The following is a 27,761-nucleotide window of genomic DNA, read 5'->3' as shown; positions in this document are numbered from 1 at the left end:
TGTACATCAAACAATTGATAAGCTTCTGCTAGGGAAGTTTTTGCGTGGGATTTTTTTTCACGGGGTTTCCTGTTTGTAAAGTTTAGCACGGACTTGGCTGGCATTCGTACTGGTTTGTGAGTTTAATCTGTGTACCAAGACGTTCTAGAACGTTTTTAATGTATCCTTTTTGGGGCATTTCCACTTTGCGTTGTTTTGTCTTAATTTGTCTTAATTAAACAATTCTCAAACGTTGCTTAAGTTTTCTTGTGTAATAATTTTATCACTTTTTCTTTAAATTGCCTACGAGGTTAATGTTCGAGTATAGTTTGCCGTTTTTGCTACTTCAATCTAAAAATTGGATGCTAACTTGGATTTCATTAGAGTTCACTTTGACAGTTCTACGGGGGTTTCGTATTTCATTATTTTCGTGTAGAAGAAATTTTATTTTCAAATTTAAATAGTGCTGTATTTTAATAAAAGCTAAAAAAATTTGAAACTTGCTTCAGTCGTTTTAACACAAAAAGTAAATTAATTTTTACCAAAACTTCTCAGCAAAATATGACATCAATGAATTTAAAAAAAAAAAAAAATCAACAAGAATTGAAAAAAATTTATAGGGTGTCTTTAAAAAAAAGTTGAATATGTTGGACATAAACAAATGAACGTTAAATATTAATTAATCAATAAAATCGTAGTATATTTAAAACGATTTAATTTAACGTCACAGAATGTTGTTCTCTAAAAAATAAGACTGTTACAGGCCTGTTTTTTTTTTAATAAAAACAAAATCGATTTAAAAATATATAAAAATCAAATTAAAACCTAAAAACTACTGCAAATTGTTCTGCAAAAAAAATAAAATAAAAATATATTTTTCATTTGTAGTTACTATTGGAGGCCAGCACCAGTACCAAGGACTGGTTTCTGTTCTGTTATGATGATATATACAGTGTTTGTCGAGGCGATTGCAAAATATTGTTAGATATTTAGAAAAGAACTAATGTGTAATAATTATTATTAATATGAAGTTCACAAAGAAAAAAATAAACGCTGAAAAAAATTGGTTGAAGATTATTTCGGCAGAACTTCCCTTGCTTTTAAACTAGAGTCGATGGGGTGATTGGCCAAATTTTGGTTAGCGTTTTACCATCTACACGATATTCTTAACATACATATAAAATTTGACAACAATCGGTTTGGTAGTTTCGGAGATTATTTGTCTAATAAAACTCGACACAAACAGGCGAAAGACGAACGGAAACGGGAAACTTATTTTTTTGTAATCTAGAGCTCAGGAAACGTCGATAAAACATAAAAGTAGCCAATTACCCAATGGATCGATTACAATACTTCCTTAGCTTACGGTCGATAAGTGAAAGATCATAAAAAACGATTAAATAATTTATTTTGTCACTTAAATGGACACAAACCTTAATTTTTAGTCATTTCGTTCCGGGGTTTCGTCTTGTCATTTTTAGATCGTCAATATTCGTGAGTTTATTCGATTGTCTATTGGGTCAGCTTGATCTAGAAAAATACTTACTTCCCATCTTAAATCTGCCCGTAATAAATTTATTATATAGAGATTTATTTTTGGAAAAAAAATGAAACTAGTGTATGGTTTAAAACGCAAATAATTCGTATAAAATGCTCAATTTGTGAAACACTCAAAACTAATTTTCGTTTAAAATTCTTAACGGTGGGGCCACCTATTGAGCGAGCGTTTACATAACAACGCATAATGTTGCGGCTTATGGAAAAAGATAAAACACGGGTTTCATGAATTTCATAGTTTAAATAAACAATCCTTGATAAGTGTGATGGATTCTGTGTACTTATACCTTCGTCATTTTGTAATCATTCCCACTACAGTGGTTTAGTTTGTTGAATACTCTCTCATTATACTCTCAATGCACTGTGTTACTCATTAATTAATTTTTCCTGTTCTTATGTAAGGAAACCGACAAGGTTGTAATATGATTTTCTACAAAATTCAAGGTGTGTTTGATAAAAATTTCATGACAAACAAAGGTGTAGTTTTTAAATGCAACTCGTGTTTCTCCGTATTGCCAAAATACACGTAGTCGTAGCCATCTTAATTTCGTTTTTTCGATGTTTCAAGATCCCATAGAATATGGAGAAGTAGGTCTCGCCTTTCCGACTGTCTGGCGTCTGTTCTCTGTCTACCGTCTGTCTGCAGTTTTTTGGAGATTTATATATAATCTCCGAAACTACTTTATTGATTGTTGTCAAATTGTATGATACAGTGCCAAACAAAATTTCTCTAAGCCTCCTCACCAACCGTGTCATGACGTCATCTTAAAATTTTGTACAGCAAATCCCACGTAAATTCTATAAAATAACATTTGTGGTTTATTAATACGCTCTTATTTTTTACCTTGGATGTCTATAGATTTAAAAAAAATCAACATTGTAATACATTTCATAATTTGACAGACAAACCATATAACCGACTGGTCTGAAATCTCGCAAATATTTTAAGGTTATCGTAAACGTTGTAAACTGCTGATCGAATTTTTTTGTTTATCCCCTGCAAATACTTGATGACGTCAACTCAGAATATTAAATCAGTTATTGTTAATGATATTAAATAATTGCCTGTTTTTTTATTTAAAAAAAAAACATAAAAACCACACTTCACACTAAAAACGATTTTAACAGTGTTTCTTTTTTGTTTATGACGTTCGTGGCAGGGAACGGGTTAAAGGATAACAAGACTCCATTAAACTGTTCTAGATTTATTCATTTACTATCGGATCGCTGATCGAGGCATATATTTAAACAATATTTGGTCGACATTTGTGTTGACTGTTTATGATTGTGGTGGGTGACAGTCAACAGTTCATTATATTTTAACTTGTAGTGGTTATCGTAAAACGAAAAATCAGCAGAATCACGTTATTTAACTTATCTAAAAAATTGGATATGTTAGGTTGTGCTTCAGGGACGAGGGAATCTTTCACTATGTTTTTCTATAGTTTCTTCCCTTTCATGACATTTGCTCGAGTTGAAGGTTACTTTAATTTTTCCGATCCATCCTCTCAAACGTAATTTTTTATTAATGATTTTCGTCTTCATCTTCAAATTTAGTTCTTATATCATTTCATTAATTTTCCTTGGTCGACAACTTCGTGTAAAATAAATTCACTAAGGTGTGGTCTAAATTTTATTTATTGCGTAAACATCTAAAAGCAACTTTATTCCAGAAATTCTACAGGCTTTATAATATTGTCAGTTTCGTTTTTTTAGTTTTTTCAATATTTGTTAATCAGGTAGAGTTGCTTTATTAAAGAACATTGATGTAATAATAATGTGCCTACCCCTACACAAGTTTTCAAATTTGTTCCTAAAATTGTAACCCGTTTTCATATGACCATTTTATCTATCCATTTTAGTTAATTTATTTTTTACGAACACGCTGCAAATTTCGTGTTCAATGTGAAATTAGATTTATTGACCGTTTTGTTGAAAAGTGACTTAACTGTAGATTGGTACTGTTCTGCTATCACCAATGAGTCATTTATTTTTTATTGGATTATGCTTATATCGGTTACCTGTGACGACAAATCTATAAACTATGTTTCACGTAAAAATCTTCGAGAGGTTAAATTTCAGGCACAGCAGCAACGAACCGAAACGATCTTGGTATATTTATCGCGGCCCAATTTTTTTGTTTATTTATATTTTTAGTAAATCGGAGTATTTTCCAGAGTTTCTATAAATTTCGTGGTTTGCAATAATAAACTGCATCTGCACATACACATGCTTGGATTTTTCTTGAAAACAATCTGTATTGATTTAAAATATCACGGCGCAAAATACGCTTGGAGCTTACATGGTTGTGCACTACTAAACAACTATAATGTATTGCAAACGAACTTCTCACTATTACAGTTTTATATTAGTTTGATAAATATGTATGTTTCAATCTTGTTAACAACATCATTTATTATATTTATGGGTTGGTTAATCTAAACTTGGAAAATCGCGTGGGTTTTTAGATTTGGATTAGTTGTTGTCTATCGAGTATTTTTTTAAGATAAAAATAGGAGCACAGGCGTACTGTCGATGGTTTGATAAATACTTCGTGAATTTGTTATATTCAGTACGGTAAAAAAACAGAAGCTATACAGCAGAAGGAGGATAGGTTTAATTTTAGCAATGCCATTTCTTAACTGTGTTTGTTTACTTTTTAATTTTATAACAGATACCGTTGCTTACAATATTAGATCACTATAAATGTTGTATAGTGCACAAAAAATTCACATCAAGAGGTTTGTTCAGATTTAAATAATCACCTGGTAGTTACGAGGTGGTTTCTATATATTTTTTTTGAGGTTGGTAATTGTAAAATAACGATCCTATTCACGTTATTCACGAGAAATTTCGCACCTAAAACTGATCAAGACGCAACCAAAAATACAATTTCGAGAGCAGTTTTCTGTGTTGTAACAACTTTGAAGTAATGACAGGTAGTACCATTTTGGGTAGAGAACATTATCCGTATAGGAGACACCCTGATGATCTCCAGATAACTAGATATGTTTTACTTTTAAAAAGTAATAATAAGGACAATAAATATCAAAACTGCCATGCAGTTGTAACAACTTGAAGGTAGCCAATTTTAGATTTGATTTTTGAAAGCAAAACAAATTATCGCAGAATTATGTTACTGAATTTTATTTTCGGAGCGACTCGATTACAGACTTATTCATTTCCTGTTAAAAACGTAAGTATTAGATTACTAGCGTTTTGGTTGTTTGTCGAGTACATTGAGCGAAATTAAGAATTGTGACCTAGTAACAAGTATCGATTTGCCTCTAACTTGTACACCAGCATTGAAATAAAGATACTATTTGGCAAATCAGCGTCTCTGTTACGAAATGACGAAAATATTTGACCTGTGTTGTTTATTGGAATAATCAACTCATTAACATTGTTAAAATTATGGCTAATAATAATATGTAGAAATAAAATTAAACGTGATTTTATTTCCTATGAAGAGTATTATTCAACACTGATTAGCTATTAAAATTGCTTCAAAATTTACATTCTTCACCTAATAGTTATTACGAACGAAACCAATTTCAGTGTTGATTAACATCTTTTCTTTTTTAAAGGTCATAGACTTTCTAGTCATTGATTCAAAAACAGAAGAATTCGATGACGAAGAGAATACTGTGACAAATGGGACAAGCAACAGTGAACCTGACGCTCTTGTTGTGTTAGCCGAAGAGGAACTCGTGTTAATCGATCTCCAGTGTAAAGAATGGAAAATGATAAATTTACCATACTTGGTGTCACTGCACGCTTCGGCCGTCACGTGCAGTCAACATGTTTCTGGTAAATTCGTCGCCAAAAATTAATAGTAGTTAGTATCATACGAATATCGTTACATAGGTGTCTCGGAAGAACTTTGGGAACAACTCAAAGAAGCTGGCAAGGCCCAAACAAACAACATCTACTCAAATAGATCGTGGCCGATTGACGGAGGCAGACTATTGTGTTCAAAAGGAAGTACTCCAAGGAGAGAGTTGCTTCTGACGGGTCATGAAGATGGGACTATACGCTTCTGGGACGCGGGTGGAGTTACTCTAACCCCCATCTACAAATTTAGCACCGCTGTGTTCTTCACTGGCGACGAGTTGGAAGAGGCGGTTCCGGATCCAGAAGATGTCGACGAAGATTGGCCACCGTTCCGTAAAATCGGTGTTTTTGATCCGTATTCGGATGATCCCCGATTAGCGGTCAAAAAAGTTGTTTTGTGTCCATTGTCGGGAACGTTGGTTGTTGCTGGAACTGCCGGTCATGTGGTGGTATCGAAGTTCGATACGGAAGTCCTGGACGGGGAAGTGAAAGTAACTACGATGAACATCGTAAGCGACAGAGATGGGTTTATTTGGAAAGGGCACAATCAGTTGGCTCCTAAGCAAGGTAGATACTCATTTTTTATATATTCTCGCGGTATATTTTTGCTTAATGTATTTGTGACGTCCGACCAGAAGTGATTAATTCTAATTCGGTTAAATTCCACTTTATAGGGGAAATTCACCAAACTCGAGGATTCCAAGCTTCTTCAGTTCTTCAACTTCACCCACCCGCGGCTGTCACGGCATGTGTTCTTCAAGCTGACTGGGGTCTGGTAGCTGCTGGTACAGCTCACGGACTCGCACTCTTCGATTATATAAAGAACAAACCTGTTATGGTGAAGTGTACCTTAAACCCGAACGGTAAATCACTCAATTTCATTCATTTCACGTACACTAACGCATGTCTTCGATTAGATCTCACCGGTTCCGGCGACACCCCCATATCGAGACGGAAGTCTTTTAAGAAGTCTTTGAGGGAGTCGTTCCGGCGACTTCGAAAAGGCCGTTCGCAGCGTCGAGCCAACACGGAAACTGCAACCACACCAAATTCTCCACCTTCACGCAAAACAGACGACGGCCAATTCAGTCCCTTGGAAGCGAAACCCATTGAGAGACAGGTAGAAGCGCGACCGGTCGACGATTCGATGAGTTCGTTCGTGAGATGTCTGTATTTCGCGAGGACATTCCTTGTAAACGGTAATAATCAGTGATGCTGACGGTATAGACACCAATGCTAAAATACCAAAGTAATTATTATGTCACGTGATCCGTTTTTTCGCGATTTTAGTTTGTAGAAAAGTAAGATGTTTGTGCACAGTGAGACCAAATTTATCACACTTAAATCGTTTGTCCGTTTATTGGTCGATTTTTAACAGATACTGATCTTACAGTGGTTAGCATGAGGTTGGTGGCATTACTTGAATACAAGAATAATTCTTATTTGTTGAAAGTTGAAAGCACGAAAAAAAAAACTAAAAAGCAAACAGTGATATCAATTTTAGAATTTTCTGTAGCCAAAAGTCACGGTTAGTATCAAAGGATCACTGTCGCTGCTGCCGTATGAAATAGATGAAGATGAAATGTTAGATGAATTCAGAACCTTAAAAAATAGCAACGAAGTAGACTACAACATTGGTGACATCAGTATGGAGACATTTTGGCAAAATGTAGCAAACCTGAAAAATAATGACTGGGAATTTAAGTATAAAAATCCGGACAGACGGCAGACAGACAGACAGACGGAAAGGTCGAGAAAACGTAAAAGTAGAGAGTCGGCCGACGGACTCGATTACAATACTTCCTTCGCTTATGTTAGAGAAGTAAAAACTTAGTTAAAACGATGCAACATGCTGTCGCGTGGCAGCATAAATACAGAGAGATCTTTTTTTCTCAATCAAAATTAGTTTTAAGGGAAGAAATACCTAAGATGTCATTAAAAACATTAAATTGTCTTATAAATATTGAGGATGCTCTACGTTTATTTTATGATAATATTCCTGAGCTTATTTTGTCAGGCAGATATTTTATCGGTGGCAAGAACAGCATATCGCATGTATAACCCATATTTGGAGTCTCAAAAACTCCGGAAGGACGCTGTCGTTCTCACACAAATTCGTAATGTAAGAGAAAAGACGAACAGACAAGCTGAAGATTTAAACATTTAAAAGAATTACAGTCAAGATTAAAAGAAACAAGACACACTAAAAAAGAGGAACATACTGTAACGCAAAATATAGACAAAAAAGCTTTTGTATTACAAGCTAACATTTTAAAAAGAAAAGCATCTTCTCTTGATGACTTGGTAAAGAATAGGAAGACTGATAATGCCTAATTTAAATTCAGGATAGGTTTTAATTTGTGGTGGGCTTATGTTTGACTGTTGCTTTTTATGAAGTTATTTTTTTGTTTTTTGAATTTTAAATTTCCGTTTTTTGGGGCATTTTTTTTGTTGTTGTATTATAAGGAATGTATTTTCAAATTTTAGTAAAAAAATATAGGTAAATTATTTTCAGATGTACCCACTATGGTCACTAAATAGTCCCTATTTTCACAGAAATAACACTTGGTTTAAAAAAAAAATTAACTAAATTAAATAGGTAGCGTGAATTTATCTGATCTTCTACCAAAGAAATCCAAAGGGCATATTACAGAAAAATGGGAATCTTCTCACCTTTCGAAACTTCCCTTTTCACTGCTCCAGGGCACGGAGTCATTCAGTAGTACCACAGTCTTAAATCACTATCATGTTTATCAATCTCGAAAGGGTTGGCCGCAAAGTCCACGAAAAAAAAGAAAGTTCAACTAATTATTTAAAATTACATAAAAAAACAAGATGAACAAATGGATCACTGCTCACGGTGATATCTACTGTGGCGGCACAATAACAGATTGGTAAGCTAAGAAAGATAAGCCGTTCTGTAGTCTAATGGTCAAGGCACCCGCCCGGCAAGTGAAAGATGTTCAGTTCGATTCCCACCGGGACAGCAACACTTTTCTTCGGTTACCTACACTACAAATTTAGAAAATGGAAATTGAAACGCTGGACAAAAATGGACATTAGAATACTCTGAACAAAAAAGAAAATTAAATTTTAGATTACGCTTCGAGAAGAAACGAGTTGAGCACTACAAAATCCCCAGCAGAAAACTGACAAAATTTAACTAAAACTAAGCTGTTATTACTTTTTTATTACCATGGCCGTTATAAAACTGCCGTTTACTTGAAATTCAACAAAAAGAGCTAGGCACGCTCGAGTCGCAATTTACTTTCTAACGACTTCCTTGGAAAGGATGGACATGTGGTACCAGAAAACTAAACCCGATGGTTCGATGCCACATGGAGAGAGAACGGGAAATAGCGAGATGGGACAAAAGGAAATATATGGATCTGTTTGTTGTCATTTTCTAGGAAGAGACGTGATTTTTGAGAGGTCGTCAGTCATCTTCAATGTAGATTTCTACCTCTGCTTCGCCCATGATTGGACTGTCCAGTCACGGTCTTCAATCTGATTTCTTCGAGTTTAGTCCTTAGATCTTTAGCTCTCAAAAGTTCTGTACGTAAAATTGATACTTCAGGGCTAGTATCGATCGTGGTTGCCGCGGACTCCCATTAATTTTTCCCGTTGGATTACAGCCTCTGGTGAAACTTCCCATTTTCATTTCTCTGGGGGTCTTATTCTTACCAGCCAGCGTATCCTCCAAATTACTGGTACTATCTTCTCGACTTTCTACTTTTTCTTCCAATATTTTGCATAACATCCAAATTCTTTTTCATACCTTTCATTTCATCTTCAATTTCTGCTACTTAATTTTTTTTGCTTCGACGTCGATTTGGAAGTAAAAGCTGTAAAGATCTGACACTAACACATTCATAAATATAAATAACCCTATTGCAATAGTTAGACTGAGTCATCGCTTAGGAAGTAAAACAGAAATTCTTTTTGTGTCTGACGAAAGAGGACGTGTTACTAATAAATTGCTAGATTATTATTCATCGTACAGATTATTACATACTTTAATTATATGGAAGAGAAAGTATTATTACTGTCAATATGTAAATGTTACCACACTACATTTTTATTTTTGACCAGCTTCATGTTCACTTGATTCTTTGCAGGCTACAAAAATTGATACAATGTTAACAGTTTTTTACGTCACTGTTTATCGCAAGATGTTTTTATTTTTTTAATTGTACAGATCTAGTGAAAATTTTTAATGGTCGTGTAAATCCGGTATGGAAAACCTTACTTAAAAAAATAGTACAAACTATTTTTGTTAAAAAAAAAAAACAACAACATTCTTTGGAGATCTTCCGACGATTTTTTTAGTGTCACGTCCAAGCATTGGTGTTTGTACCTCTCACATATTTCAAAGTAACGCGCCACAACGCAGCGTATTTCGTCAGTTTGTTCACGAATTAAATTGTAGCCCAAAACACGAACCCGACGTTATGGGCCGGTACAAACAACGGCACCGTTTACACCTTCACGATAACGGTACCGTCGGCGTCGAAAAGAGAAACGGACGACGTTACCTGCCACATTGCCAAGGAGATCCAGTTGAAGCATAGGGCGCCAGTGATAGCTATAGCAGTATTGGACGGTTCCAACAGGCCACTCCCCGAACCCTTAGAAGTAGAAAAAGGCGTTGCGCCTCTTCCAGACACCACCCAACCGCACAGAGTGATCATAGCTTCCGAAGAGCAGTTCAAAATTTTCACTTTGCCAGCGGTTAAAGCATTTTGTAAATTTAAGTTAACGGCTCAAGACGGCGCCAGAGTCAGAAGGATGGCTTTCGCTACGTTTACCTGTAAGAATCCAGACACGGATGCTACACATTCCGAAATCGACCTTTTGTGCCTGACTAATATTGGAGACTGTTTGGTCTTCAGTATACCCGATCTGAAAAGACAATTGAATGCTGCGGCAATTAAACGAGAAGACATTAAGTAAGTTGTTTTTATAGTTTTTCTGTTTTCATTATTGTTTTTTTTTTTCTTTCAGTGGTATATCTTCTCTAGTGTTCACGAAAAGTGCCGAAGCGTTATATCTGCATTCCTCCTCGGAATTGCAGAGGCTATCCTTGTCGGCAACGTCGGCGACGACAGCGAGATGTTATCTTCCACAACCAGTAGGCGAAAACGAAGATGCAACATCAGACGCTGGATCGGAAGGCGAACGACAAGAAAACCAAAGCGAAGTTTTGGTCAACGGAAATGCCGAAGGAACTGTCGATGCCGACAAGGTAAGATGAGTGAATGTGGTTCTGGGTCGCCTTGTGCAATGTAGTGCAGTCTATTTTATAAGGTAGTGCATGTCTAGATTATAAATTAGCAAAACAAGGAAACTTAGCAGCTATAACTCTGTATTAGATTTTTATATTCTCTGTTTTTAAATATTATTGATTTATATCGTTTTTGTATTTACGTCTACAATTGTTTAATAAATTTTATATAAATATTTTCACTTATTGGTATAGTGACTTATTACCTGATTAGTGATGTGACGTTTCAATTGTCTGGTATTACTATAGATAAATTGGACTTCCATATATGTATTACATAAAAAATTATAAATATGTATTTAAAAATGGTTTTTCATTTTTCGTGAAATAACAATCACGTTTGGTTCATAGCAATTCGATTGGCAAAGCCGTTTAGATGATAGAGTTTGATTAAATTTTCCTGCAGCCATTTTAATTTATTAGAGTTCAAAACTAGCATATGATTTTTGTATAATAATAAAATTTCGCAACTGTGACACTCGCATTATTGACTCAGTTGGGGCTATAAAATTTTATTAGTACATATACAAAATTGTGTGCATACAGTTTTCTTCCTTCTGAGCCTATGTATACAGTAATTAACACCGGAACAATTTAGCTCTACTGGACGACTTTATCCATCGACTTGCCTTAAAAACAATTTTTGTTCTGTTTTATGTTTGGGCTTAGCTTACATATTTTACGTTTTTTATACGAACTCTGAAAATTATTGTGAAAAATAAAACTGTCTATACATAAATAGCTTCATAATATATACCAAAAAGAACGAACAATCAGTATAAAGTACACAAAGTAATTATATAACATCATAGCTATATTTACGAAAACAGATCAACGGTTATACAACTCATTTTATAAGTAAGCTCTTCATGTACATATAATTATATCACATAAAAAAAGAATTTCTTATGTCAAAGGTTTTTGTTTTTGAAGTTTTATATTTAAGAGACAAAGTTTTTTAGCAATTGTTGTATTTAATGCAAATTGTAAGTGAAAACATTTTATTTAACAAGCTGGTGTTACTCACGATGCATAAAACACAAACATTTGTAATTTAAAAACAAAATTTATTGTGTATGTTACTGTTGGTCAAGTGTATAACTCAAGTCAGATTCTTGGCAGCAACCACCGAGGAGGGTAACAAGGTGACAAAGTAAAGAGGTAATAAATAGAAAACAAAAGAATCAATGATGGGTTAACAAACTGGACGTGTTATAGATATTCTTCCGCTGAGCTTATATTGATTATTAATCATTAGCCAAATTTAAAACAAGGTAACTGCATGTATTTTGCCACAGATACTGTCAAATTGTGTCTTTCATAGGTGATCACGTGTTTCGTTTCATGTGTCATAACCCTCATAGATAGTCCTGTTCTGAAATCACTTTTACTTGTTTTACTAACCTGTACGTTGCCTTTTGTCGTTGCGTTTTTGTAACAGTATCGGTCTTACTTTGCAGACAGAAGAAGTGAGAGAGAATGACGAAGAGACACTGCACAACGTGACGGTGTCCAGTAGTGTGGGTGACATCACCATAGACAGTGTCAAGGATTACCTTGGCTCAGGTGAGGATCTTAACAGGCGAATTTCCGGTATGTGCGTAACAAAAACAGTTACGACGGTCATAAGTAATAGCCAAGACGGTACTGTCACGTCTTCCAGTACAACTACCACGACGACGACGTCAACGGCCACTAGTGCCCAAGAAAATAGTGAGTAGATGCTTTTTGTTTTTTGTTTTTTTGTATTCTAAAAAGTTCCAATCTTTTTTGCCAAGTTTGTAAAATATGCAGTTGTTTATACATAGCTTTTTATTATTTGTTACCCGCTTTAAATGTGTTCTTTTTGTTGCTTTTGTAGTCATAGAGAGTGACACGGACGGACCTGCACCGACGTTAGAGGTTAGCTCTATTACACACTTTTTTTTATAATCGAGCAATGTAGTCACGTGTCATTGAAAACACCCCTTTATAACACACTAATATTTCTAACTTTTCAGTTGATTGTACTGTTTCTTTCAGAGTAACATACTAATTACATACGAATGCTTTTGGAAATGAACCGATCAAAAGATTGATGGATTAAAATTGTTTTAAAAAGTATATAGAACCTGCTGCTCCGATTTTATTGTAAAATATTTTTTTGCAAACAATATACTACCGACATGTACTGTATAATACTGTTGTTGTTTCAACTGTTTAATAAAAACTGCGTATTGTTTACAGATGTAATTTAACTACAAAGTTGTAAGTTAAAACAGAAAAATAAAATACTAGTATTAATAGCTTGGAAGAGACGATTCTATATTTCGTACAAAATGATTTAGTTAAATTTATTTTTTTATCAAAAACAAGCATTTGTCTTGATTGGTTCTATCCAGAAATAATTAAATGAAGTTTTTTTGAACTGGTAGCTTCAAGTGTTTGGTTAATTCGCATTACAATGAGAAAGTTTTATTTGGGACTGATTTTTGTGATTATTTTGTGTGATCATAACGCATTAATAAATATTTCTGATATCTAATCATCCATGTGGACTTTGAATGATGGTAAGAGTAAGTATGTGCAGGTAAATAAAAACACCAGTGAAATTTTTTGGTCGTTCATTAGTAATAAATAATATTTTGGAATACCAGGAAGAAGAGAACATTTTGGTGAATGCGGTGTATTTTCGCAATGTAAAAATCTGAATCTAGTTGTTTCAAAATATTACGTTTTCTATTGTTCAAATAAAAATTTCTTCTTCTTTTGTTTCTTGTTCACTTCCTTTTTTGTTAAGTGTGTTCTATATTTAAATTTATTGTGATTTTTTAGTCTTAATAGACACGCCGACGTATTGAAAGAAGGAACAAAAAATAGAGTAAGATGCAGTAATAAAATACAGGGTGTGTTATTTGAAAAAACTGAAATGTCTATATTTGAGAATTGGTAAGTTTTACAATTTTTTTTTATAAACACTGTCTATTAAAATTTGATTTAATTGATATCGCAATAAAGGGCGTAACTCAGATCTTAAAAATAACATCAATGCGATTTTTTTTGTTGGCCTTTGGATTGCCAAAAAATTTCAGAAAATTGAAATAACGTGGCAACCTCGCATAGGAATGTCAAAAATGAACTATTGTTATTATAAGGCTTAGGAAGAGGCTAATGAAAATATATAAAAATATATAGGGTGTTCTCTTTAATGCAACTAGGTTGTGTGCTATGCCTCAAAAAGAAAACACTCTGTAAAGTCAAAAATAATTTTACCGTTGTGTTTAATTAAAATGAGAATTAAATTTTTTCATTATGTAAATTGACGTTGTCATTTATTTGTCGATTAGACAACTATTAGGTTAACACATTTTTGTCAAACTTAATTTGAGCGTAACAGATAAGCTATTAATTCGCAAAATTGACATTTCAAAGACAACCGTTCAATTTTCTAACTTCTAAAATTAATTTTTTTGACATTTCCCTTTTTTTGTTGAGCACAACTGTATAGGGAACGTACAACTTTGGTCCCTAACTTTAACTCCTAATTTAGTACTTAGTACAACAATGATCCATATACAGGATAATAAAAAAAAAGACAGATAAACTCCATGGTTCGTCATTAAGAAGGCTTCAAACTTGAAGAATTAACTTCGTGATTATGATTTATTTGATATGAACTCCATGGCTAATGATGGTTAAATAATTAGTTATTAATATTTTATTAAAAATTTTACTTTTGCTTTTTACTGTTGACGGTCATTTTTGACAATTTTATGGGAATTTTAGACTTCATTAAATTCACATTAAAAGATCAGAATTACGAAGTGAATTTTTCAACTTTGAATTTCAATAATTTCAGTAATATGGTTCAGAGGTTTTTTCACCACGGTTTCTTCAAGTTCAGTATTTCTTTTTCTGATTTTTGATAAATTTTTTAAATTTGAAATAACGTAATAACGTGATAAATTACGAAAATATTAGTAGATTTCACGAAATTAACAAAGTCTTGCGACGCTGCTATTGATAGTTCACGGGAACATAAACGAGGCGCATACGCATATTTGAATTTTTACAACATATTTTATGGTTTCTGTATACAATATAATTTTAGAAGTTTCTAATGATGTAAAGATTTAAGGTCAAATGAAATATGTACATGAAAAAATATTTAAAAAAGTTGACTAAAATATAATTATAAAAGTAACATCGTGTCTAAACTGATTTGAAATATTTGATAAAATAAAAAAATTGTTTATTAAAGGTACTGTAATAATTAACTTTTTATGTTTTAAAATTATCTTACACTGAATCTGTTATTGAGGAGTTATACGTCATAATGATAACATTTAATGCTATAAAATATTCGTCTTTATTGTTTTTAATGTCGATATGATGTGATCAAATTATTAAACACTTGGTATTGGTATAATATTAATGAAAAATAATAATAATAACTGAAGATATATTTGTAAATTACATTTCTTTGTAGAAGCAGCCACACTTGAAGCTACCATTGACAGTTATTAGCTATGTCTGTATTATACAGGGTGTCTCAGAAATAAGTACATTAATTTTAATCAGTTATAGAGCTCATTGAACTCAACAACTTTTTTTAGTAGAGTTTTGTCAAGAACTTTTTAATTATCAAGTTAAAAATTGTTAAAGTTATATCCCAATTAAGGTTACCCGCCCATGGATCCTTAGTCACCCATGGACACTAATAGTTATTATAATTAATAATGTATGGTCAAAAACAGTTACTAGGATACGTATTTTCCTAATCGTGTCAATGTGACAAACATTTAGAGAGAAATTGAAAATACTGCTCCCTAATGGCGTACGGAATTTCATCGGCCCAAATGTGGGTGTTGAACACCTTCCCTCGTGTAACCGACCTCATCAGTTGATGGTATAAGAGATACAAAATTTGCTTGTTCGTTTATTTTTCTATTAACCCACTTACAAAAGTTTTGCCTACGTGGTAAGTCTGTTAGTTTCAGTAACTGAACTTTCTGGTCCTGAAAGGGGTACATTTGTTCTCTGAGTATCTTCCAAATACTACTCTCCGATACATCACACTAGAGAGTGATACGTGCTAGTGCCCGGTCGAGCTTCGACACTCTTCAAAACAGCCTCTTCAATATTAGCAATTCTATTACTGCGTAACTTACCCCGATCCTGAGGTGCAGGTTTACAAGATCCGTACTCTCGAAAATGCTGTAACGTTCTTAAAACTGCGCACATTTGGCAGACGACGATTTGGGAGGTTTTCTGAAAAAATTCGTTGGGCGCGAGTGCCGTTTCCCCGAGATTCACCGTACGTTAAAACGATATCGGTGCATTCCAGATTTGAAAACAAAGCCATTTCAACACATTTCGTCTATAAATTAGAAATCTATGCCAAACAAACTTTAAAGAGACAACGTTTAATAAAAACATTGACATAAAAATGATTGTCAGTGTCAAAACGGTTGCTAGGGTACCTTCTTCATTGTTGTAGTGTTGTTATTATTTGAGTTATTATTTAAGGTGAACATAGACGGCTCGTGAATATATGGGTGGGAAAATTCGAAATTCGACTTGAGTTTTCGAAAAAATGCTACATAAAAAAGTTGTTCCGTTTCACGAGTTCTGTTACTGGTTAAAATTAATGTACTTATTTCTGAGACACCCTGTATGTTTTGTTGAGTGTGTTAATTTATTTTGCAGATTAAAAAAATACAAGTTAGTGATATTCTCCGAGCCCCGCTAGCATTGGCCGAAGAACTGGATTCCGATGGTCAGTTAAACGGAGACGCATAATCGGTGAAAATAATAATTGCCATATCAACATGTCCAGTATTTCGTAATTTTTTTAAAAAATTCTTTGACCTATTGAGATCGATGTGCCTGAACTTTTTATTTAGTACTACATAATTTCTAAGTACCAAATTTTGTAGCTTGCTTGTTTAAATAATTTTACTTAATTCGTCCAAAATTCGTGTACTTACTAGTTTTAGAGATTTTATTGGGACCACTATTGTTTCAAAATTTTTACACTTACGGAATACTGTACTTGTTTATTTTTAATATAGTGTGTATGTTCATATCGTTAATTATGTAAGTGTTAATATCAAAGTTAATTTTGAAATATTTACAATGAATGAAACAATAATAAATGAACTTTGATGTTGCGTGAAAATTTTAAAGTATTTAAACATGGAAATCGTGATTTTTTTATATTGTCGAAACAGTATTTGTCACTGCTTAGCTCTTTTTGTACACTAATGAACAATCGTGTTAAGTCATAACTTATTAAATCAAATGGGGAGAATTAAATTTAAGCCATTTTTATTAAAAATCAAATGAAAACTGTTGGCACCGTTTTCTACAAAGCTAAATAATTTTATACTATTGCGACGGTGTCAACAGTTGACATGACGCAGCTTTTTATACAAACAAACAAAATGGTGGAGGTTAACTGATGAATGTGTGAGAGTAACCCTTTTGATAGACACGTTGACAACTTTCTGTCGCTGTTAGGTGAAAAAGAAAGGTGTGTTTTATGGCCTTAACATTTCGTTATAATATTTTATATTATGGTACTTTATTTACATTTTATGAAAATTATATTTATGAATGATTCACATGACAGAAACATCACTGAGTGAATAAAGAGTTTATTGGTATTTCTTTTGTTTTTTTTTTCAACCCCACTTTCCTACTCATACCAGGAAATAACAGAATTGTCAGTATTTTAATGCTTTTTATTTAAATAAATGTATCAAGACAAAATCAAGATTGCAATATTCAATGTTATTATTTACACATAAAATTACATTATTTTGATTTAAATTTACAAGGTCAACAATTATTTATGGCACATTATAATAACGTTTGTTTAGATTTGAACAGATTTTTAGGAAAAATCCGGTTGGCTCGTTTGTCAGACTTAACAAAGTAATATAAACCCTATTTCAACATTAATAAAAAAATCTACAGTTAATATAGGATATGTCACCATTAAGTTTTTATTTAATGCTTAATTCTATTAATTTATATTTTTTTATAAAATTGTTTTAATACGTTTAATTTAAAGGATGCGTGATGTAATTAATTAAGCACCAAAAGGCAGAATATCAGATAAAAAATTACCTATTTCAATCAGTTCATCAATTAGATCACGCATTACATTTGATTTATTTTACTTATAATTAATTTATTAACAATGTTATGCAGTATGATTTGATTTCGAGGGAGTGAAATAAACAACTGCCACCTAATTGTCAATAATGAACACAAGACTTAAAATATAGTATCCAACTAGCAAGCTACTAAAACAAAACTTTAATTGTTAGACACATTATGTGCACCTGCCTGATTTTTAGTTTTGATTGATGTTTATATTATACAAAAGGAAATGACTTCATTATTGTATTGACGTAGTCAGTTCGTACAGGCACCCGGAATTAGAATCAATAACGCGATTACTGGTTTGGTTTTTTTTTGGTTGAAGGGAAGTAATGTCGACATCACAATTTGCCACAGTTGTGGATGTCATAAAACAGGTTGGTATTCAGGAAATATGTATTGCGACTTAAACTTGATCGCAGAGTTCAAGGAATTTTTCGGTTTTTATTGGAAGAGACACTTTTAGAGGGTAGCATCCTTTTATGTAAGAAATTTGTCAGTGTTTATTACTGCTCTGTTGGGCAAAGTGTTAGGTACTTCGTTTAGATTCTTATTGTTTTGAAAAATACGTAAGAAATGCAATTTACCTTGCGCACATGTAGCTCAAGCTTCTGTTAGTTTTTATATTTTGATTTAATTATCAGGTAATTTGTAACAAAGTATTAATGTAGCGAAGTTGGTAGAATAAAGCACCAGAGGGACAATTTTGAGTCTTTGTTTCGAGAACAAGAACAGTATTGTTTAAAAATTAGTGTTCATTTATGTTTACTTTGATTGATTGATGTAATGTCACAATGGAATAAGAATCTTTAAAATGTTCGTTCTTTTAATACTAATGTAATGATAGGGCAGCTTTATCTAAATTTTTTTTACAAAAAAGAAATTAATTTGAGTTCCTGCAGATTAGAACTTTAGAGGTGTACGGAATGTAGACAGTGTAAATTTTTATATTTTTTAGACCGCAACAAGCCATCAAGATCCAGTAACATGGCTCGTAGTCAAGATCATCAGTAAGCTAAAGTTTCTTGGGAAAGATCGATATTCTTTGTGCCGATTTGAGTTGTCCCCTATTTAAGGTTATCAATTGTGTTAGAAACAAGGACGTTCTATTAAGGTGACTCCCACTACGTGAATTTTGCCTATTAAGGAGAAACAAGGGTTGCATTTAAAAACTACGGCTTGGTTTGTCCTGAAATTTTTATCAAACGCGAATTCCGATGTGTCAACGAAATGCTCACTCATCCACGGCGAACTTTTTTTTTTCATAAGTAGTAATAAAGTGTAACAAAGAATTAATAGTAAATAACAACATTACCCAAATAATTTCAACCGAATCTTATGCGTTTGGATCGTATCATCTGTTCACGATTCCTATAGTTGTCATGACAGAACAAAACATTTTAAAAGCAAAAACTGAACTTCATTCGTTTGTTAGGTACTAATAACAATAATTGTTATGGAAAATTTGGTGCCGGAAACATATAAATGACGTTACGCTAAAAAGTACGAGGCTCTTTGTGATTTTTAGCGAAGTGATTACAGGTAGAGAAGTAGTCACTTTGCTGTTTGAAAGCAGTACAGTAAACTAGTCAATTACATGTAATATCGCACGCAAAAGTATTGTCGGAATTCAACACGCAGCAGCGAGGCATTAGACTTCTGCACCTCCTCTCTGCGGGTTTTCATAATTCCATTCTAGTCCTAGTACTTAGCTAGGACTAAAATGCACAAGGACCAAAATTTCCTGTACAGACATTTTTTTGAGATAGTATTTTAAACCATAGAGTAGATATTTTTTTTGACAAAAATAAATCTGTATTTAATAAATTTGTTGCGGGCAGATTTTAGAAGGGAAGTAGTATCTTTGTAAATTAACCTGATCCAATCGAATAGACGCACGAGTATTGACTATTTAAAACTTGCACAAGAAGAACTCTTGGAACAAAATGACTAAAAATCAACGTTTGTGTCCGTTTAAATGACGAAATATCTTTCCAGTTATTTAATTGGTTTTTTATAATCTTTTACTTCCCGAGCGTAAGTTAAGGAAGTATTGTAATCGAGTCCATCTGACGACTGCTACTTTTATGTTTTCTGGACGTTCCATGACCCCTCGAGTACGAAAAAATAGGTTTCTCGTTTCTATCTGGGAACACCAGAAAAAATAAAATTCTCAAGTGCATTCCCAAGTGCAATGAATGTTTCCAGAAATTTTTTCGAATGCATTCCAATAATGTATTAATTAGCCCGAGTGGAACACATTATAGGAATCCATAAAAAAATCAGGTAATCAGTCATTCCACGAAGGCCTTTGGACAATTTCATTCAAATTAGTGCATCAAGTCAAAATGCAATAAAAGTATTCTTAGAAATTTCCAACAAATTATTAGTTATCATAGCTATGTATTTCATTTTAATAAATAATATTTCTGTACTTATTATGATCCAATTCGACCAATGCTTTACCATTTATTTTCTTCTTCATGAACTTTATATTAATAATTTGTTACACATTAGTTCTTTTCCAAATATCTGATAACATTTCGTAGTAGTTTCGTTTAGTACGTAGGGTCGTTCCACATGAAGACACTAAATTTTAATAAAAAAGTGCGCAGAATGATTTTTGATATTGATGAAAAAAATTGAGGATGATCTTTTAGGTAACAAATGTGAAAAACCGTCGTCATTTACTTTTTTGGATGTTTCATTTCCAATCTGCTCTTATAGGCTATAACTTTTTTTTGTAACACGTATTGAAATGACTGTAATTTCATTTACTGCCTAAGAAGTATGCTTTCAAAGTAGGTACCTTATCTGAACAAGTCATTAATGCATGGTGTGCTACTGAAACTTCGTTATAATTATAATAAACACTACTGATTTTGATTTGAGGGAATTAATTTTTTCAGGCATTTAGTACTCGTACAATACAAAATGTGACGGAAGTTTTAAGTTCCTGGACTATCATTTCCTTGGAGAAAAAAATTGCTTGAAATATGTAAACTTTAAAAAATATCCTACTTTATGCCCTGAAATCATTGTTGAGAAAAAAAAATACAATTTTGAAACTTTCCGAAAATATAGTCCCTACGTTCATCTTTTCATGCCAGTAAGTCCTGTTTAGCTATTTTCGCCTCACTCTTGATCGTAATTAAATTCATAAATTTTTCCGATAAATACGTTCCCACATCTTAAGCATCTGTTTTTGAAACCAAAAAAACCAAGACAGACACTTTCAGCTACTACTACTGCTACCAATTTAAGCTTAACACTGTACATAACTAGTACTAGAGGTGTTGTCAGTAGCAGCACTAATTGGAACTGAAAGAAAATTATATTGTAAGAGAATAGTCAATTATTTTTAATAATTTCATTAAAACAATCTCTTAGAGAGTCGGACTTACTGGTGTGAAAAGATGAACGTGGAGACTGAAAGTTTCAAATTCGTGGTTTTTTGAAAGTTTACAAAATTCAAGCATTTTTTTCTTTAACAAAATGTTGGTCCGGCGACTTAAAAGTTTTTACATTTTCTAGTGTGTGAGTACTAATTGCCTGAAAAAAAATCAGCTCACTCAGTTCGATAGTGTTGACAGAGGAGACAGCTGAAAGTCATCAAAATCGGCAAATAATACGAAGTTTTAGCAGCCCCCAGTATTGTTTAGGTAAGGGGCTTATATATACCCTTTTCAGACAGTAAAACAAAATTATTATTATTAAAACAATCATTTCAATACGCGTCGTCAGCTTTACGAAGACAGTGGTAGTAAAACAAAAGAAAACACAAGAAACTGGGAGGAATTATATTTTCATATCTAATATTACCATTAGTTTAGAACCACTGATATATTGTACATATGTAGTTTTTTTTGTTTAAATAAGTTAGGTTATTTTTTATTTTTGAATAAATCAGTATTAAGCTTTATTGGTTTTTTGCCACTCCCACAATTCTACCCCAGAATTGTTCATGGTTCTTTGAGCCATTACTGAACCACCTTCCAAGTCTAAAATCTAGGACTGTGAGACCACAGTCCAGTGGCATCTTCTTTAACGTATACACAATTTCCAAGTCGGTTCGGTGGTGTCTATTTCTTCACTCAGTGCCACCCTTAAGTCTACAAACTCGGATTGTGAGACTGCAGTCCAGTGGCACCACTCCTTTTTTACTAGAACGCCATTTCCGAGTCCACAATTTTCAGACCGTGAGGTTGCGGTTCGGTGGTGTTCCTCCCCTAATCCCGTACCATTTTCCAGTCTACAATTTCGTGCTGTGAGAATGCAGTTCTTACACAAGCACCACTTCCGAGACAATTTTCGATCGGTGGTGTTCCTTATACCCAGCACGCTCTCACAGAAATAAGGGTGCAAGATGCTAACCAAATCCGTCATGAAAGAATTGAACAAGGAAGCCAAAGAGAAAGAAGATTTGGGGAAGAAAATGTATGCTCTGCTAACCGAAGAAGCAAAAAGAAGAAATCAAAACTGGGGATCCAAAAAGTGGGAACAACTCCAAGCGTATTGGAACGAAGTTGAACGAAATCATGAAGAACTGAAGACAGTTAGAACAGTCCACAAGTATTTTGCAGTAATTTCGATCAATTAGAACCGTTGCATGAAGATGGAAAGAAATACCTCGAACCAGGACCAAGAAGCCCGCATCCGACGTTAATTGTTCAGACTGCAAAAAATCTCCACCGAAATGGCCAAAATAAAGAGCGATTTGGCCCAAGACTACAGCAGAGACAGGTATGAACTTCTATCCGAAAAAATCCAGCGTCAGTGGAGAAGCATCGTAGAACTGTATGAAGAAATTTATGTTCATGCAAGTGATTTCAAAGAAAAATATTTTGCCGACGAGATGTACGAGAAAGCTGAAGAGAAGTACGAGGCTGTGGTTGAAAAATTAAAATAAAAAATCCAGGCACCGTCCGCCCATCAACATGAGAATCCGAATATACAACGACTCCAAATCAAACTCCCAATTTTTACTGGAAAATGCTTTCCATGATTTATTCACGAAAGTCATCCACAACATGTTGCTCTCCAAAATTGAAAAAATACAGTATCTGAAGACGTACATCAGACATGAGTCCAGCAGAATGATCCAGCATCTCTCAACTGAAAACAATTAGGAAACAGCATGGAATCTGGAGGCTAAAAAATTTAGCAAGACAAGTCTTGCCGTTATTAAGTATTAGACAGAATTTTGGTTCAGCCAAGAATGCAAGAAGAATCCGCACAGAAGCAGAAGGAATTACATGACACAACAAAAGAATGTCTAGAAGCATTAACTAAACAATTTAGACATTCACACCGAAACATGGGACTAATAGGCTCTACGAACAGTCACGTAACCACCCGAACAATCTGCAAGAATTCGAGAAAATGATGGATTTTCTACAGACAAGATTTCTATCTCTCGAAATAATTACGGCAAACGGGAAAGAAAACGCCCAGGTTGACAAAATGGAAACAATTTCCAACTTTAAATCATGAAAATACTGCCGAGATTCTCACTTAATCTATAAATGAATTCCAAGCCAAATCGCCAGAAGACCGATGAAGATTCATGAATATCTGTGTACAAACAGCCTATACCATGGCCCAAGCAAACAATGCTTCGGCACAGCATCATGCTATAGATGCAAAAGAAGACATCATACATTATTACCAGGCTTCGGTATCGCGGAAGTGATACTCATTGCTGTCCGATCGCAACCGCTATTGCAGAGTGGCCTACAACTTCGGGAATTCTTAATAATAGTTACTCCTTTTTCGAAATTTTCTTCAGTTATATGAGTTCTCCTAGATGTTAAAATAAAAAAACCTTCAATTGCATCAAACGCCACTGAGGTTGAGATTACATAATACATAGTCGGCCAGACAAATTTATCGCCTGACGTCGGGACGTCGCGCCGTTGTGGGGGAATACAGAACAAATCAGAACTCCAGAATAACAGTTGAGTGTGCTGAACGATTTTCAAGTGATTTTACAAATTTTACTACAACAAAAATGTTCAAAAATAAAAATAATGCAATCTCTACCGAAAGAAGACATCGAAACAGATCTTCAGGTGTGGCAGAATCACATCATCAGGGAGACAGTCTTCGAAAAAAAAGGGCTCAGTTGATGTATTACTAACTAGGCGCGGGAGAATACCGCAACATAATACTCAACGGTATCGAAAAAACAAACGATGGTTTCGTGAGTGAAATCACAGAATTTCGGTGGATCTTGTCGGGTAACGTAATAAAAGAAGAAAAAAGAAACAAACGGATAACGGTCAAAAGCATGATGACAAGAAAAGATCAGCAACTTGCAAAAATTGGGAAAACTGCTTGACTAGTCACCAATCCAAGACCAACACAAAATCCACTGACACTCCAAAACAATGGCATCAGCACCAGTCACACCCACTTTCTGCCGATGGTGGCAAATTTGTCTCCTCCAAAAATTCACCAACGGTTAACATTAATAAAAGAAACCATGGTCAAGGTTCAAGACACCAAAATAATCAGAAAAGTAAAAAGTGCAGTCCAAATTTCAAGAAACAACATGATAAAAGATACCTGTGCAGACCTGTAAGATCCAACGTCATCACTAGAAGTATCGTTCTAAAAACGCATCGTCGTCAGCTTCACGAAGACAGCGACAGCACAACAAAAGAAAAATCAAGAAAGTCGGACATATCATATCTACTATTACCATTTTTTTAGAAGTACTGATATACTTATTATATACACATATGCAGTTTTATATAAATAAGTTAGCTTGTTTTGAATAAATCAATATGAAATACTGGTTTTTAAGTTTGAGATATTAAAGTATAATACATGGAAGAATTAAAAAAATATATCTAGATGAATTTCATATTTGACGACCGGGTCATAGTAGGGACCGAACGATGAACGATTCGTTTGCGGTAGTGACGGAATCTGTCCATCTAAATATAAAAATATTTCTACCAAATCTTTGGGTTCAATATTTTGTTCCTCTTTGGAGGACTGCAGTCAGATACATCTAACGACAGTGGAACCAAACAAGATACTTGCGGAGCCACCTTAATGAGAAATACGATCTCAGGAGTTGTTTTGCAAATTCGTCTAGTTGTATGGATAGTGGCATAGTGAGCATCCAAAATTTGTAGAAGCTTACCTTATAGAAATGCTTTAAAAGAAAAGGAAAATACCATATCTAGAGAGTTGTAATCGAAAGAAGACCTGACTTAGAAATTGCCAATATCCCTTCGTCCCAAAAAAAAAGTTATCAACATTAAAAAAAAAAAAATTACATACCAAGCAAGGGTGACAGAGTTTATAAGAAACCAAAGTCAAGCGCTACGACTGATGAAAGCAGCAGTAGTGAAAAACAGAACAAAACCATCGTATTGTATCCTTTTTCCCATTGGTCCTACAAAAGGACAAGGTTGGATTGGGATGATATTTGTAAATGATTTTCTTGTTAAAGTAGTCCCAGAGTGACTGCATTTTTACGACTGCTTCTTATTGTGGTGAAGTTAAGTTGCTCTACAATAGGTCGATTTTGTCTACACCCTTCAGTGAATCCGGCCCTGTGTTTCGAGCTTTTGAAAACTTTAAGCATGGCCGACTAGCATAAAGATTACTTTAAGATGAATTATGACACGGTTATTTACACTTTTAATAGAGCTCCTAATGCTTGCGGTATTTGAGTTTGCAAGCCCTAAAAATTAACTACTATGCCTAGGTGCTGCCTAGTAAATGGTAGTCTTCCGTGGCCCATTGCATGAAGTACGAAGGACCATGAAACGATTTTTGTTCTCACCCCTGTCGAGCATTTCGATTTTGTTTTGTAATAAAATCATATGTCCATATGAGTTTTCTAATTATTAAAAAAAAAACAACGTTGGTTACACATTGGACATGCCGTGAAGACAAATTGTTTTGTTTTTTAGTTCATAAATTTAAAAATTTTACTTTTATAGTGAAATGAATGCTTTGAAAAGTTTTGTACGAGTATATATATCTAAAACTACATCTACATATAGAAAGAAAAACAGCCTCTATTTACAGGAAACTAGTTTTATTTTCAAGGCACCAAAATGTGTTGGGATGTGTAACTGTTAAAATATCGAAAACCAATAGCAATAAGAGCGTGATTGTCAAATTGTTTATAAATTTCTTGAATTAGTCAGAACTGTTTAGTGCCGAGTAGGTTAAATCAGAGTAGTGTATGGTCTGGTAGCTAGGGGTGGCACCAGAGCAAAGAACTATAAACAAATCAACATGATAAATCATTTACTAACACGACAGATGGAAATTTTGTCTGCATGCCGCCCATTTACGAAAGAGTAGTAAGTCTTGTAATCAAGATCGGTTTAATAGTGTAAATTATTTCCTCTGATTGTTTTTGACAGATTGCAATTTCCGTACATTTGAAAGAAACATGAACAGAGTGTGTAATGTTACAAAATTATGACTGTATTTTGACGATGAAAGTTCTCTATACTGTTTTGAGTTAGTTTTTTCTAGGTGAGTCTTTGTTTACAAATTATGGAATATTAGAACCAGTGCTTTAAAAAAGCCGTCACTATCGTTCTTAGTGTAGTATGCAATTTGATAGAACCTTCTTGCGTTGAAATAACCGATCTTCATTTCCTTTGGTGCTGTCAATTCAATTTAAGTTACTACTTCATATTAGACATAGGAATGACTTTTTGTGTCAGAATCATAAGCGCACTATGTAAGCTGCTGTCGTTACCTCGTTTCACTCTCCTCTTTCGAAATCAAACCACTCTCACACAATAATCGGAACAACGGCTTCTTGCCCTTACAAAATAGGTCTTTCATTCACTTGAAAAATTCGTGTCGCCGTTAATTCGTTAATTATTCGGGTACAAACAACTTTTGATGATGTTTCAGTGACTTTGATTTAAAGTTTAAAAGGTTGAGTAAAAATTTGTTTGACTAGATCGTAAAATATCACACGAACGTCCACGAAATGAGCATTCTTCGGAGCGCTTATTCTCGTCGAATACCGCATTAGAGTATACAAAATCAGGAAATGCCACTTTCAAACTGGCGTAGTCCTCCTCAGCGTGTCACTTTCAAAAGTTTTTCTGCCGTTGCCGTTCCGCGAGCCGATGGAGACGCTGCTTTGCGCCCTCAGCGGCAGCGGCTGGTCCAAGTCGAAGGTGACGAACTCGTGCTGGATGCTCGGCGAGTAGTCGTCGAAGGGTTCGCCGAGGAAGTCGTCGCAATTCACGTCGGCCGTCGTTGACACTGTGTTGGTTGTGATGTCTCGGGGGAAGTGTCGGCTGGGGAGCGTTGAATCTCTCCCGATAGGACTACACAGAAATAAATATGTCAATGTGTGTTTAAATTTATTTGAAATAGGTACTAATTGAGTTGAGCATTATTTGAATTGAAATGGAACGTAAATACAGAATTATTTGTATACTGGGTAATTTTTGATATGAAGAATAAATTTATAAAGAAACACGTCAATGAAGTCAGTTTCATTGACATTGTTGTTCCTAATACGCACAATATACCTAAAACAAACATACCATACCAAAATTTCAAAATATCTACAATTACACTAGTTTACAAATTTAAACTTTTTTTCGTATCCAAAAATAAAAAAAATATTTTCTACTTCTAAATTACTTACTGACAACAAATCCAAAAACGGATAATCCCTATCACGTCAGGTTTTTTCATAAATCCAAAATAATGAACTTTGCTTTTACCTTCTTGTTAGTGTTAAACTGATTCATGTTAATGCACCATGTCGTATAAAAAATGTCTTCGAGATCGTGCAAAGTAAGTGGAAATCAGTTTTCTTACGTTTGTGGTAAAATTATAGTACCTAAAGCTGGAAGACCTGTTCAAATATGCTTAAAAAGAAGGTATCAAGGTTTTTGGAACGAGAATGTGTTACTGTCGGTCTGTTGTAAGAGAAACTGACAGTACTGCCAAT

General features: G+C 34.0%; 2 protein-coding genes across 7 annotated transcripts in view; one reads left to right on the top strand and one right to left on the bottom strand.

Moving 5' to 3' along the window:
* LOC135123663 (lethal(2) giant larvae protein homolog 1) overlaps window positions 1-17,301 on the top strand; it is a 39,875-nt gene extending 22,574 nt beyond the window's left edge. Inside the window, exons 6-14 of one of the 5 annotated variants that reach the window (XM_064048503.1) lie at window positions 5,124-5,346; window positions 5,404-5,937; window positions 6,045-6,233; window positions 6,288-6,569; window positions 9,800-10,319; window positions 10,375-10,615; window positions 12,115-12,367; window positions 12,516-12,556; window positions 16,343-17,301. In XM_064048503.1, coding sequence (XP_063904573.1) covers window positions 5,124-5,346; window positions 5,404-5,937; window positions 6,045-6,233; window positions 6,288-6,569; window positions 9,800-10,319; window positions 10,375-10,615; window positions 12,115-12,367; window positions 12,516-12,556; window positions 16,343-16,435 — 2,376 coding nt within the window. In that variant the 3' untranslated portion in view covers window positions 16,436-17,301. Of the gene's footprint in view, window positions 1-5,123; window positions 5,347-5,403; window positions 5,938-6,044; window positions 6,234-6,287; window positions 6,570-9,799; window positions 10,320-10,374; window positions 10,616-12,114; window positions 12,368-12,515; window positions 12,557-12,676; window positions 16,033-16,342 lie in introns of those variants that run through there. The other 4 variants (XM_064048505.1, XM_064048504.1, XM_064048506.1 and 1 more) reach the window with 4 other exon arrangements.
* Window positions 17,302-25,136: 7,835 nt separating this feature from the next.
* The window catches only part of Stg1 (stargazin-like protein), an 810,143-nt gene continuing 807,518 nt past the window's right edge, over window positions 25,137-27,761 (bottom strand). For both annotated transcript variants that reach the window (XM_064048543.1, XM_064048544.1), the window contains one exon: window positions 25,137-27,126. In XM_064048543.1, coding sequence (XP_063904613.1) covers window positions 26,853-27,126 — 274 coding nt within the window. In that variant the 3' untranslated portion in view covers window positions 25,137-26,852. The remainder of the gene's footprint in view (window positions 27,127-27,761) is intronic.

This window comes from Zophobas morio, unplaced genomic scaffold, assembly GCF_036711695.1.
Source record: "Zophobas morio isolate AGI-343-1 ecotype UQ-CSIRO unplaced genomic scaffold, CSIRO_AGI_Zmor_V1 ptg000006l, whole genome shotgun sequence".
NCBI lineage: Eukaryota > Metazoa > Arthropoda > Insecta > Coleoptera > Tenebrionidae > Zophobas > Zophobas morio.
The sequence above is the reverse complement of the archived record's forward strand: the minus strand, read 5'-3'. Positions and strand labels throughout refer to the sequence as shown.